Raw genomic sequence first — 11,677 nt, forward strand, 5'->3', positions numbered from 1 at the left:
TGTAGTGACTGGCACATGGTGGAGGCATCTGTGTAGTGATTGGCACAGGGTGGAGATATCAGTGTAGTGACTGGCACAGGGTGGAAACATCAGTACAGTGACTGCACAGGGTGAAGGCATCAGTCCAGTGATTGGCACAGAGTGGGGGCATCAGTATAGTAACTGGCACAGGGTGTAGACATCAGTGTAGTGACTGGCATGGGTGGAGGTATCAGTGTAGTGACTGGCACAGGGTTAAGGCATCAGTCCAGTGACTGGCAGAGGGTGGAGTTATCAGTGTAGTGACTGGCACAGGGTGGAGGTATTAGTGTAGTGACTGCCACAGGGTAGAGGTATTAGTGTAGTGACTGGAACAGGGTGGAGGCAACAGTGTAGTGACTGGCACAGGGTAGAGGCATCAGTGTAGTGACTGGCACAGGGTGAAGGCATCTGTCCAGTGACTGGCAGAGGGTGGAGGTATCAGTGAAGTGACTGGCACAGGGTGGAGGCAAAAGTGTAGTGACTGGCATGGGGTAGTGGCATCAGTGTAGTGACTGGCACAGGGTAGTGGCATCAGTATAGTGACTGGCACAGGGTGGAGGTATTAATGTAGTGTCTGCCACAGGGTAGAGGTATTAGTGTAGTGAGTGGAACAGGGTGGAGGCATCAGTGTAGTGACTGGCACAGGGTGTAGGCATCAGTTTAGTGACTGGCGCAGGGTGGAGGCATCAGTTTAGTGACTGGCGCAGGGTGGAGGCATCAGTGTAGTGACTGGCACAGGGTGGAGGCATCAGTGTAGTGACTGGTACAGGGTGGAGGCATCAGTTTAGTGACTGGCACAGGGTGGAGGCATCAGTGTAGTGACTTGCAGAGGGTATAGGTATCAGTGTATTGACTGGCACAGAGTGGAGGCATCAGTGTAGTGACTGGCGCAGAGTGGAGGCATCAGTGTAGTGACTGGCACAGGGTGGAGAAATGAGTGTATTGACTGGTACAGGGTGGAGGCATCAGTGTAGTGACTGGTACAGGGTGGAGGCATCAGTGTAGTGACTGGCACAGGGTTAAGCCATCAGTGTAGTGACTGGCGCAGAGTGGAGGCATCAGTGTAGTGACTGGCACAGGGTGGAGAAATGAGTGTATTGACTGGTACAGGGTGGAGGCATCAGTATAGTGACTGGCACAGGGTGAAGGCATCTATCCAGTGATTGGCACAGAGTGGAGGCAGCAGTGTAGTGACTGGCACAGGGTGGAGGCAGCAGTGTAGTGACTGGCACAGGGTGGAGGAATCAGTGTAGTGACTGGCGCAGAGTGGAGGCAGCAGTGTAGTGACTGGCACAGGGTAGAGCAATCAGTATAGTGAGTGGCACAGGGTGGAGGCACCAGTGTAGTGACTGGCACAGGGTGGAGGCATCAGTGTAGTGACCGGCACAAGGTGGAAGCACCAGTGTAGTGACTAGCACAGGGTGGAGGCACCAGTGTAGTGACTGGCATAAGGTGGAGGCACCAGTGTAGTGACTGGCACAGGGTGGAGGCACCAGTGTAGTGACTGGCACAGGGTGGAGGCACCAGTGTAGTGACTGGCACAGGGTGGAGGCACCAGTGTAGTGACTGGCACAGGGTGGAGGCACCAGTGTAGTGACTGGGTGGAGGGTTTAGAGACGGGTGGGCAGATGAGTAGTAAATGACAGCAGTCAAGGTGAGAGTGGATGAGGGCAATGGTAAGAGATTTGTATGCCCCCGCAGTGCGGAGAGGGTGCAGATGGGAGATGCTTTTGAGGTGTAGCTGACATGAGCAAGCGCCTGGGGAGTGAAGGAGAGGTTGGAGTCCCATGTAACCCCCGGGCAGCGGGCGTGCTGGGAGGAGTTATGGTGGCACCACAGACTGAGATAGCTATCAGGATGAGGTTGGTCAGTAGAAACACAAGAGGGGCAGTTTTTGATAAATTCCTTTTTAAGTAGTATTAGGGCTCCTTATGTGCGCAGAAACGCATGCGTAAAAAAATGGCGCTATCAGAGCGGACGTCACGCTGAAAAACCGCCCCTCACAGCCTTTATGTGCATGTAAAGTGAGCTGCCCACTATCCTCTGCTGCTGCCACATCCAGGGGTTTTACCTGTGGTCAGTGGGGCCGGCGGCAGCTGCGGCGGCCCCACTAACATACAGAGAAGATCGCGGTCCTCTGTTACAGCAGTGACAGAGGGTTTGTCCATCTCCGCGGGGCGGCCCCCCCTCACTGCACACTGACAGCATTGTCACACTGAATCACAGCACTGTCACAGTGTCCAGTGATGAGGGGACGCCCCGCGGAGATGAACAAATCCTCGGGCACAGCTGATGTTCTTCCATTGAATTCCATGGAGCCTCTGCAGCGATTTTCGTAGAAGGGCTTTAAATATAAGCACTTCCCTAAAAATCATCCCTAAAGTATGGAAAAAAAAATATATATATATAGTCACCTCTCTACAGCTGCCGGGGCTCAGGCACGTCTAGCCGAGTCTTTTCCCTGCTCTGCTCTAAAGTGCTTTCTGTAGGCGGGGATTTAAAATCTGTATTGCCGACTCCATTGAATTCAATGGGAGAATAGCTGCGCCAGAGGACCCCGATCTTCACTGTATGTTCTCAATGGGGTCGGCACTGCTGTCGCCAGCCCCAATGAGCACAAGGGGAAATGCTGTCCTCTGGATTTGGAATCCTTGTATGACTGATCAGAGTTACTGCACACCTTGGGTCTTGGATCTTGGGTCTTAGATTTTGGATCTTGGATCTGGATCTTGGGTCTTGGATCTTGGATTTTGGATCTTGGGTCTTGCATCTTGGATCTTGGATTTCGGATCTTGGGTCTTGGATCTTGGGTCTTGCATCTTGGGTCTTGCATCTTGGGTCTTGCATCTTGGGTCTTGCATCTTGGGTCTTGCATCATCTTGGGTCTTGCATCTTGGGTCTTGCATCTTGGGTCTCGCATCTTGGGTCTCGCATCTTGGGTCTTGCATCTTGGGTCTCGCATCTTGGGTCTTGCATCTTGGGTCTTGCATCTTGGGTCTCGCATCTTGGGTCTCGCATCTTGGGTCTCGCATCTTGGGTCTCGCATCTTGGGTCTCGGATCTTGGGTCTTGGATCTTGGGTCTCGCATCTTGGGTCTCGGATCTTGGGTCTCGGATCTTGGGTCTCGGATCTTGGGTCTCGGATCTTGGGTCTTGGATCTTGGGTCTTGGATCTTGGGTCTTGGATCTTGGGTCTCGCATCTTGGGTCTCGGATCTTGGATTTTGGATCTTGGGTCTTGCATCTTGGGTCTTGCATCTTGGGTCTTGCATCTTGGGTCTTGCATCTTGGGTCTTGCATCTTGGGTCTTGCATCTTGGGTCTCGCATCTTGGGTCTCGCATCTTGGGTCTCGCATCTTGGGTCTCGCATCTTGGGTCTCGCATCTTGGGTCTCGCATCTTGGGTCTCGCATCTTGGGTCTCGGATCTTGGATCTCGGGTCTTGGATCTTGGGTCTTGGATCTTGGGTCTTGATCATGCGCATCCTTATATAAGCTATGAGCAGAAGTGACATCACAGTGCTGTGGATTGAGGTCACAGGTTGTTGTTGACCAGTAGGCTGAAGGGCTTTACAGACTGTCTGGGATTTGTAGTGACGCTGATACTGGATGCACGTGCTGCTTTGTCACTTGCTGCCATATGTTGAGAGGTCATTGCAGAGCCAGTCTCTCGGCGAGCATCTGCAGAGGCAGCTGGTCATTCTCAGGAAGTCATATAGGTTTCATGGACATCAATAAAGTCAAGTCTCCTGGGTTCAAAGCGCAGATGATGAAAGTGGAGGCTGTAAAGTGACCTCTGGAGATTGTATCACGGAGGCCCCTCAGGTTCATGGGGGGCCGGGTGCTGGATGCCGCCATTAACCCCTAATGACTGCGCCTGTTTGGCTGAAGGTTTCTGCATTCCGGCAGCCATAACTGTAAACATCTGTTGTCGTTGCTGCGGCCGAGGCCTCGCGTGCTGCGTGTGCGGCGCGTGGAAAGTATTGTGTATGTCGCCCGTTCGCACTTTCAGGTGGATGTTAGGTAAGCGGAGAAGCACATGGAAAAACGTAAAAAATGACGCATTTTAGGGTTCTTTCGCACAACCGTATTCGTGTGCGTTTTTGCGAGCATAAAATATAGGTGCGCCAAACAGAGGATAGAAGCCATTGATTTACAGGGGCGCCGGTGCGTCTGCATGCAGTACGAGGCGCAGGAGGACTTGGCCCGGCTCTACTGTCCTGCAGGTCACACAAATGTCAATGGGGAGTGCGAAAATACGCAAGGGGAGGCGAAGAAACGCTGCGCAGGGAAAAGAAGACCTCTGGACCTCCGCAGGCCAATTAGCATCTTATTCCATGGAGTGTCTTGTGTGCGCTAAAAGGAGCGCAGAACAAGAACCGCTGCAAACCTCCACCGTGTGCAAATACGCAGCATGGCGGCCAACGCTTTACTGCATCCGGTCGTGTGAAAGAGCCCCTGAGCGGATGTTAGACGTTAACAGGAGCGGCGAGCCGACAGCAACACATCCCGACTCAGCAGCATCTAACAATCATCTGTCGTCTGCTGGAAATCCTCCTGTGTAAACAGCAGTCATAGGACGGACCGACAAGGAAGGGCTGAGTAAAGGCGGGGTTATGATTAGAGGCGGGGTTATTACTAGGGGCAGGGTTATGACTAGAAGAGGGGTTATGACTAGAGGAGGGGTTATAATTAAAGGAGGGGTTATGACTAGGGGCAGGGTTATGACTAGAGGAGGGGTTATGACTAGAGGAGGGGTTATAATTAAAGGAGGGGTTATGACTAGAGGCGGGGTTATGACTAGAGGCGGGGTTATGACTAGAGGCGGGGTTATGACTAGAGGCGGAGTTATAATTAGAGGAGGGGTTATGACTAGAGGTGGGGTTATAATCAGAGGCGGGGTTATGACTAGAGTAGGGGGTATGACTAGAGGAAAGGTTATGACTAGAGGCGGGATTATGACTAGAGGTGGGGTTATGACTAGAGGTGGGGTTATAATTAGAGGAGGGGTTATGACTAGAGGAGGGGTTATGACTAGGGGCGGGGTAATGACTAGACGAGGGGTTATGACTAGGTGCAGGGTTATGACTATAGGAGGGGTTATGACTAGAGGCGGGGTTATGACTAGAGGCGGGGTTATGACTAGAGGCGGAGTTATAATTAGAGGAGGGGTTATGACTAGAGGTGGGGTTATAATCAGAGGCGGGGTTATGACTAGAGTAGGGGGTATGACTAGAGGAAAGGTTATGACTAGAGGCGGGATTATGACTAGAGGTGGGGTTATGACTAGAGGTGGGGTTATAATTAGAGGAGGGGTTATGACTAGAGGAGGGGTTATGACTAGGGGCGGGGTAATGACTAGACGAGGGGTTATGACTAGGTGCAGGGTTATGACTATAGGAGGGGTTATGACTAGAGGAGGGGTTATGACTAGAGGAGGGGTTATGACTAGAGGAGGGGTTATGACTAGAGGAGGGGTTATGACTAGGTGCAGGGTTATGACTAGAGGAGGGGTTATGACTAGGGGCGGGGTAATGACTAGACGAGGGGTTATAATTAGAGGAGGGGTTATAATTAGAGAAGGAGTAATGACTAGAGGCATGGTTATGACTAGAGGAGGGGTTATAATTAGAGGAGGGGTTATAATTGGAGGAGGGGTTATAATTAGAAGAGGATTTAAGACTAAAGAAGGGGTTATAATTAAAGGAGGGGTTATGACTAGAGGAGGGGTTATGGGTAGAGGAGGGTTTATATCTAGAGGAGGGGTTATGACTAGAGGAGGGGTTATGACTAGAGGAAGAGCTATGACTAGAGGAAGAGCTATGACTAGAGGAGGGGTTATAATTAAAGGAGGGGTTATAATTGGAGGAGGGGTTATAATTAGAAGAGGATTTAAGACTAAAGAAGGGGTTATAATTAAAGGAGGGGTTATGACTAGAGGAGGGGTTATGACTAGAGGAGGGGTTATGACTAGAGGAGGGGTTATGACTAGAGGAGGGGTTATGACTAGAGGCAGAGTTATGACTAGAGGAGGGGGTAATGACTAGAAGAGGGGTTATGACTAGAGGAGGGGTTATGACTAGAGGAGGGGTTATGACTATAGGAGGGTTTATATCTAGAGGCGGGGTTATGACTAGAGGAGGGGATATGACTAGAGGAGGGGTTACGACTTGAGGCAGGGTTATAACTAGAGTAGGCGTTATAACTAGAGTAGGCGTTATGACTTGAGGCGAGGTTATTACTAGAGTAGGGGTTATAATTAGAGGAGGGTTTATGACTAGGGGCAAGGTTATGACTAGAGGAGGGGTTATGATTAGAGGAGGGTTTATGACTATAGGAGGGGTTATGACTATAGGAGGGGTTATGACTAGAGGAGGGTTTATGAATAGAGGAGGGGTTATGACTAAAGGAGGATTTATATCTAGAGGAGGGTTTATGATTAGAGGAGGGGTTATGACTAAAGGAGGATTTATGACTAGAGGCGGGGTTATGACTAAAGGAGGGGTTATAATTATGTCCTAAAGGCAGGTCTTAATATTCCTTGCACGTGAGAAGCACGCTCAGAACGGACCTATTAAAATCTATGAGTTCCCTTCCGTCCCTGTGCAAATACAGTCATCTGTTTAATCCCTGAAGCTGTGATTGCACTGAACAATTATCATTCAGAAAGCTAATGAGCGGCACCTGGTTTCCATCCACCCTGACCGGTCTCCCCTCCCCCACATGATGCTCCACCACCAGGCTTCACTGTAGGGATAGTATTGGGCAGGTGATGAGCGGCGCCTGGTTTCCATCCACCCTGACTGCTCTCCCCTCCATCACATGATGCTCCACCACCAGGCTTCACTGTAGGGATGGTATTGCGCAGGTGATGAGCGGCGCCTGGTTTCCATCCACCCTGACTGGTCTCCCCTCCCTCAGCATGATGCTCCACCACCAGGCTTCACTGTAGGGATTGTATTGGGCAGGTGATGAGCGGCGCCTGGTTTCCATACACCCTGACTGGTCTCCCCTCCCTCAGCATGATGCTCCACCACCAGGCTTCACTGTAGGGATTGTATTGGGCAGGTGATGAGCGGCGCCTGGTTTCCATCCACCCAGACCGGTCTCCCCTCCCTCACATGATGCTCCACCGCCAGGCTTCACTATACGGATGGTACTGGGCAGGTGATGAGCGGCGCCTGGTTTCCATCCAAACTAACTGGTCTCCCCTCCATCACATGATGCTCCACCACCAGGCTTCACTGTAGGGATGGTATTGGGCAAGGGATGAGCGGCGCCTAGTTTCCATCCACACCAGCCGATCTCCCCTCCCCCAGCATGATGCTCCACCACCAGGCTTCACTGTAGGGATGGTATTGGGGAGGTGATGAGCGGTGCCTGGTTTCCATCCACTCTAGCCGCTCTCCCCTCCCCCACATGATGCTCCACCACCAGGCTTCACTGTAGGGATGGTATTGGGCAGGTGATGAGCAGCGCCTGGTTTCCATCCACCCTGACCGGTCTATCCTCCCTCACATGATGCTCCACCATCAGGCTTCACTGTAGGGATTGTATTGGGCAGGTGATGAGTGGCGCCTGGTTTCCATCCACCCTGACTGGTCTCACCTCCCTCACATGATGCTCCACCACCAGGCTTCACTGTAGGGATGGTATTCGGCAAGGGATGAGCGGCGCCTGGTTTCCATCCACACTAGCCGGTCTCCCCTCCCCCAGCATGATGCTCCACCACCAGGCTTCACTGTAGGGATGGTATTGGGGAGGTGATGAGCGGCGCCTGGTTTCCATCCACCCTGACTGGTCTCCCCTCCCCCAGCATGATGCTTCACTGTAGGGATGGTATTGGGCAGGTGATGAGCGGCGCCTGGTTTCCATCCACACTAGGCGGTCTCCCCTCCCCCAGCATGATGCTCCACCACCAGGCTTCACTGTAGGGATGGTATTGGGCAGGGGATGAGCAGCGCCTGGTTTCCATCCACCCTGACCAGCCTCCCCTCCCCCACATGATGCTCCACCACTAGGCTTCACTGTAGGGATGGTATTAGGCAGGTGATGAGCGGCGCCTGTATCCCATCCACCTTGACCGCTTTCCCCTACCCCACATGATGCTCCACCACCAGGCTTCACTGTAAGGATCGTATTGGGCAGGTGATGAGCGGCGCCTGGTTTCCATCCACCCTGACCAGTCTCACCTCCCCCACATGATGTCCCACCACCAGGCTTCACTGTAGGGATGGTATTGGGCACATGATGAGCAGCGCCTGGCTTCTATCCACCCTGACCGGTCTCCCCTCCCCCACATGATGCTCCACCACCAGGCTTCACTGTAGGGATGGTATTGGGCAAGTGATGAGCGGCGTCTGGTTTCCATCCACTCTAGCCGGTCTCCCCTTCCCCAGCATGATGCTCCTCCACCAGGCTTCACTGTAGGGATGGTATTGGGCAGGTGATGAGCGGCACCTAGTTTCCATTCACCCTGACTGGTCTCCCCTCCCCCACATGATGCTCCACCACCAGGCTTCACTGTAGGGATGGTATTGGGCAAGGGATGAGCAGCGCCTGGTTTCCATCCACACTAGCCGGTCTTCCCTCCCCCAGCATGATGCTCCACCACCAGGCTTCACTGTAGGGATGGTATTGGGGAGGTGATGAGCGGCGCCTAGTTTCCATCCACTCTAGCCGCTCTCCCCTCCCCCACATGATGCTCCCCCACCAGGCTTCACTCTAGGGATGGTATTGGGCAGGTGATGAGCGGCGCCTGGTTTCCATCCATCCTGACCGGTCTTCCCTCCCCCAGCATGATGCTCCACCACCAGGCTTCACTGTAGGGATGGTATTGGGCAGGTGATGAGCAGCGCCTGGTTTCCATTCACCCTGACCGGTCTCCCCTCCCTCACATGATGCTCCACCACCAGGCTTCACTGTAGGGATGGTATTGGGCAGGTGATGAGCGGCGCCTGGTTTCCATCCACACTAGTCGGTCTCCCCTCCCCCAGCATGATGCTCCACCACCAGGCTTCACTGTAGGGATGGTATTGGGCAAGTGATGAGCGGCGCCTGGTTTCCATCCACTCTAGCCGCTCTCCCCTCCCCCACATGATGCTCCACCACCAGGCTTCACTGTAGGGATGGTATTGGGCAGGTGATGAGCAGCGCCTGGTTTCCATCCACCCTGACCGGTCTCCCCTCCCCCACATGATGCTCCACCACCAGGCTTCAGTGTAGGGATGTTATTGGGCAGGGGATGAGCAGCGCCTGGTTTCCATCCACCCTGACCAACCTCCCCTCCCCTACATGATGCTCCACCACTAGGCTTCACTGTAGGGATGGCATTGGGCAGGTGATGAGCGGCACCTGGTTTCCATCCACCCTGACCGGTCTTCCCTCCTTCAGCATGATGCTCCACCGCCAGGCTTCACTGTAGGGATTGTATTGGGCAGGTGATGAGCGGCGCCTAGTTTCCATTCACCCTGACCAGTCTCCCCTCCCCCACATGATGCTCCACCACCAGATGTCACTGTAGGGATGGTATTGGGCTAGTGATGAGCAGCGCCCGCTTTCCATCTACCCTGATCATTCTCTCCCCCTTCAGCATGACGCTCCACCACCAGGCTTCACTCTAGGGATGGTATTGGGCAGGTGATGAGCGGCGCCTGTTTTCCATCCACCCTGACTAGTCTCCCCTCCCTCACATAATCCTCCACCACCAGGCTTCACTGTGGGGATGGTATTGGGCAGGTGATGAGCGGCGCCTGGTTTCCATCCACCCTGACTAGTCTCCCCTCCCTCACATGATGCTCCACCACCAGGCTTCACTGTAGGGATGGTATTGGGCAGGTGATGAGCGGCGCCTGGTTTCCATCCATCCTGACCGGTCTCCCCTCCCTCACATGATGCTCCACCACCAGGCTTCACTGTAGGGATGGTATTGGGCAGGTGATGAGCAGCACCTAGTTTCCATCCACCCTGACCGGTCTCCCCTCCCCCAGCATGATGCTCCACCACCAGGCTTCACTGTAGGGATGGTATTGGGCAAGTGATGAGCGGCGCCTGCTTTCTATCCACTGTAGCCGGTCTCCCCTCCCCCAGCATGATGCTCCACCACCAGGCTTCACTGTAGGGATGGTATTGGGGAGGTGATGAGCGGCGCTTGGTTTCCATCCACTCTAGCCGGTCTCCCCTCCCCCACATGATGCTCCACCACCAGGCTTCACTGTAGGAATGGTATTGGGCAGGTGATGAGTAGCGCCTGGTTTCCATCCACCCTGACCAGTCTCCCCTCCCCCACATGATGCTCCACCACTAGGCTTCACTGTAGGGATGGTATTGGGCAGGTGATGAGCGGCGCCTGGTTTCCATCCACCTTGACCGGTTCCCCTCCTTCAGCATGATGCTCCACTGCCAGGCTTCACTGTAGGGATGGTTTTAAGCAGGTGATGAGTGGCGCCTGGTTTCCATCCACCCTGACTAGTCTCCCCTACCCCACATGATGCTCCACCACCAGGCTTCACTGTAGGGATGGTATTGGGCAGGTGATGAGCGGCGCCTGTTTTCAATCCACCCTGACTAGTCTCCCCTCCCCCACATGATGCTCCACCACCAGGCTTCACTGTAGGGATGGTATTGGGCAGGTGATGAACGGCGCCTGGTTTCCATCCATCCTGACCAGTCTCCCCTCCCCCACAAGCTGCCCAAGAACCAGGCTTCACTGTAGGGATGGTATTGGGCAGGTGATGAGCGGCGCCTGGTTTCCATCCACTCTGACTGGTCTCCTCTTCCCCACATGATGCTCCACCACCAGGCTTCACTGTTGGGATGGCATTGGGCAGGTGATAAGCGGCGCCTGGTATTCCATCCACCCTGACCGCTCTCCCCTCCCCCACATGATGCTCCACCACCAGGCTTCACTGTGGGGATGGTATTGGGCATGTAATGAGCGGCGCCTGGTTTCCATCCACCCTTACCGCTCTCCCCTCCCCCACATGATGCTCCACCACCAGGCTTCACTGTAGGGATGGTATTGGGCAGGTGATGAGCGGCGCCTGGTTTCCATCCACCCTGATCGGTCTCCCCTCCCCCACAAGATACTCTACCACCAGGCTACACTGTAGGAATGGTATTGGGCAGCTGATGAGCAGCGCCTGGTTTCCATCCACCCTGACCGGTCTCCCCTCCCACACATGATGCTTCACCACCAGGCTTCACTGTAGGGATGGTATTGGGCTGGAAATGAGTTGCGCCTGGTTTCTATCCTTCTTGATCGGTCTCCCTCCCACCACATGCTGCTCCACCACCAGGCTTCACTGTAGGGATGGTATTGGGCTGGGAATGAGCGATGCCTGGTTTCTATCTACCCTGACTGGTCTCTCTCCCCCCCCCCCCCCCAAGCATGAAGCTCCACAACCAGGCTTCACTGTAGGGATGGTATTGGGCAGGTGATGAGCGGCACCTGGTTTCCATCCACCCTGACCTGTCTCCCCTTCCCCACATGATGTTCCACCACCAGGCTTCACTGTATGGGTGGTATGTGGCTGGGGATGAGCGGCGCCTGCTTTCCTTCCACCCTTACCGGTCTCCCCTCCCCCACATGATGCTCCACCACCAGGCTTCACTGTAGGGATGGTATTGGGCAGGTGATGAGCGGCGCCTGGTTTCCATCC

At 54.1% G+C, this 11,677-nt stretch overlaps 1 protein-coding gene across 1 annotated transcript; it reads right to left on the reverse strand.

Annotated features, from left to right (window-relative positions):
* Positions 1-2,548: 2,548 nt before the first annotated feature.
* Positions 2,549-3,502, reverse strand: LOC136577432 (salivary glue protein Sgs-4-like). The gene has a single exon (XM_066577326.1). The coding sequence runs from the start codon at positions 3,500-3,502 to the stop codon at positions 2,549-2,551; it is 954 nt and encodes a 317-aa protein (XP_066433423.1).
* Positions 3,503-11,677: the final 8,175 nt, after the last annotated feature.

Source organism: Eleutherodactylus coqui, chromosome 8, assembly GCF_035609145.1.
Source record: "Eleutherodactylus coqui strain aEleCoq1 chromosome 8, aEleCoq1.hap1, whole genome shotgun sequence".
Classification (NCBI taxonomy): domain Eukaryota; kingdom Metazoa; phylum Chordata; class Amphibia; order Anura; family Eleutherodactylidae; genus Eleutherodactylus; species Eleutherodactylus coqui.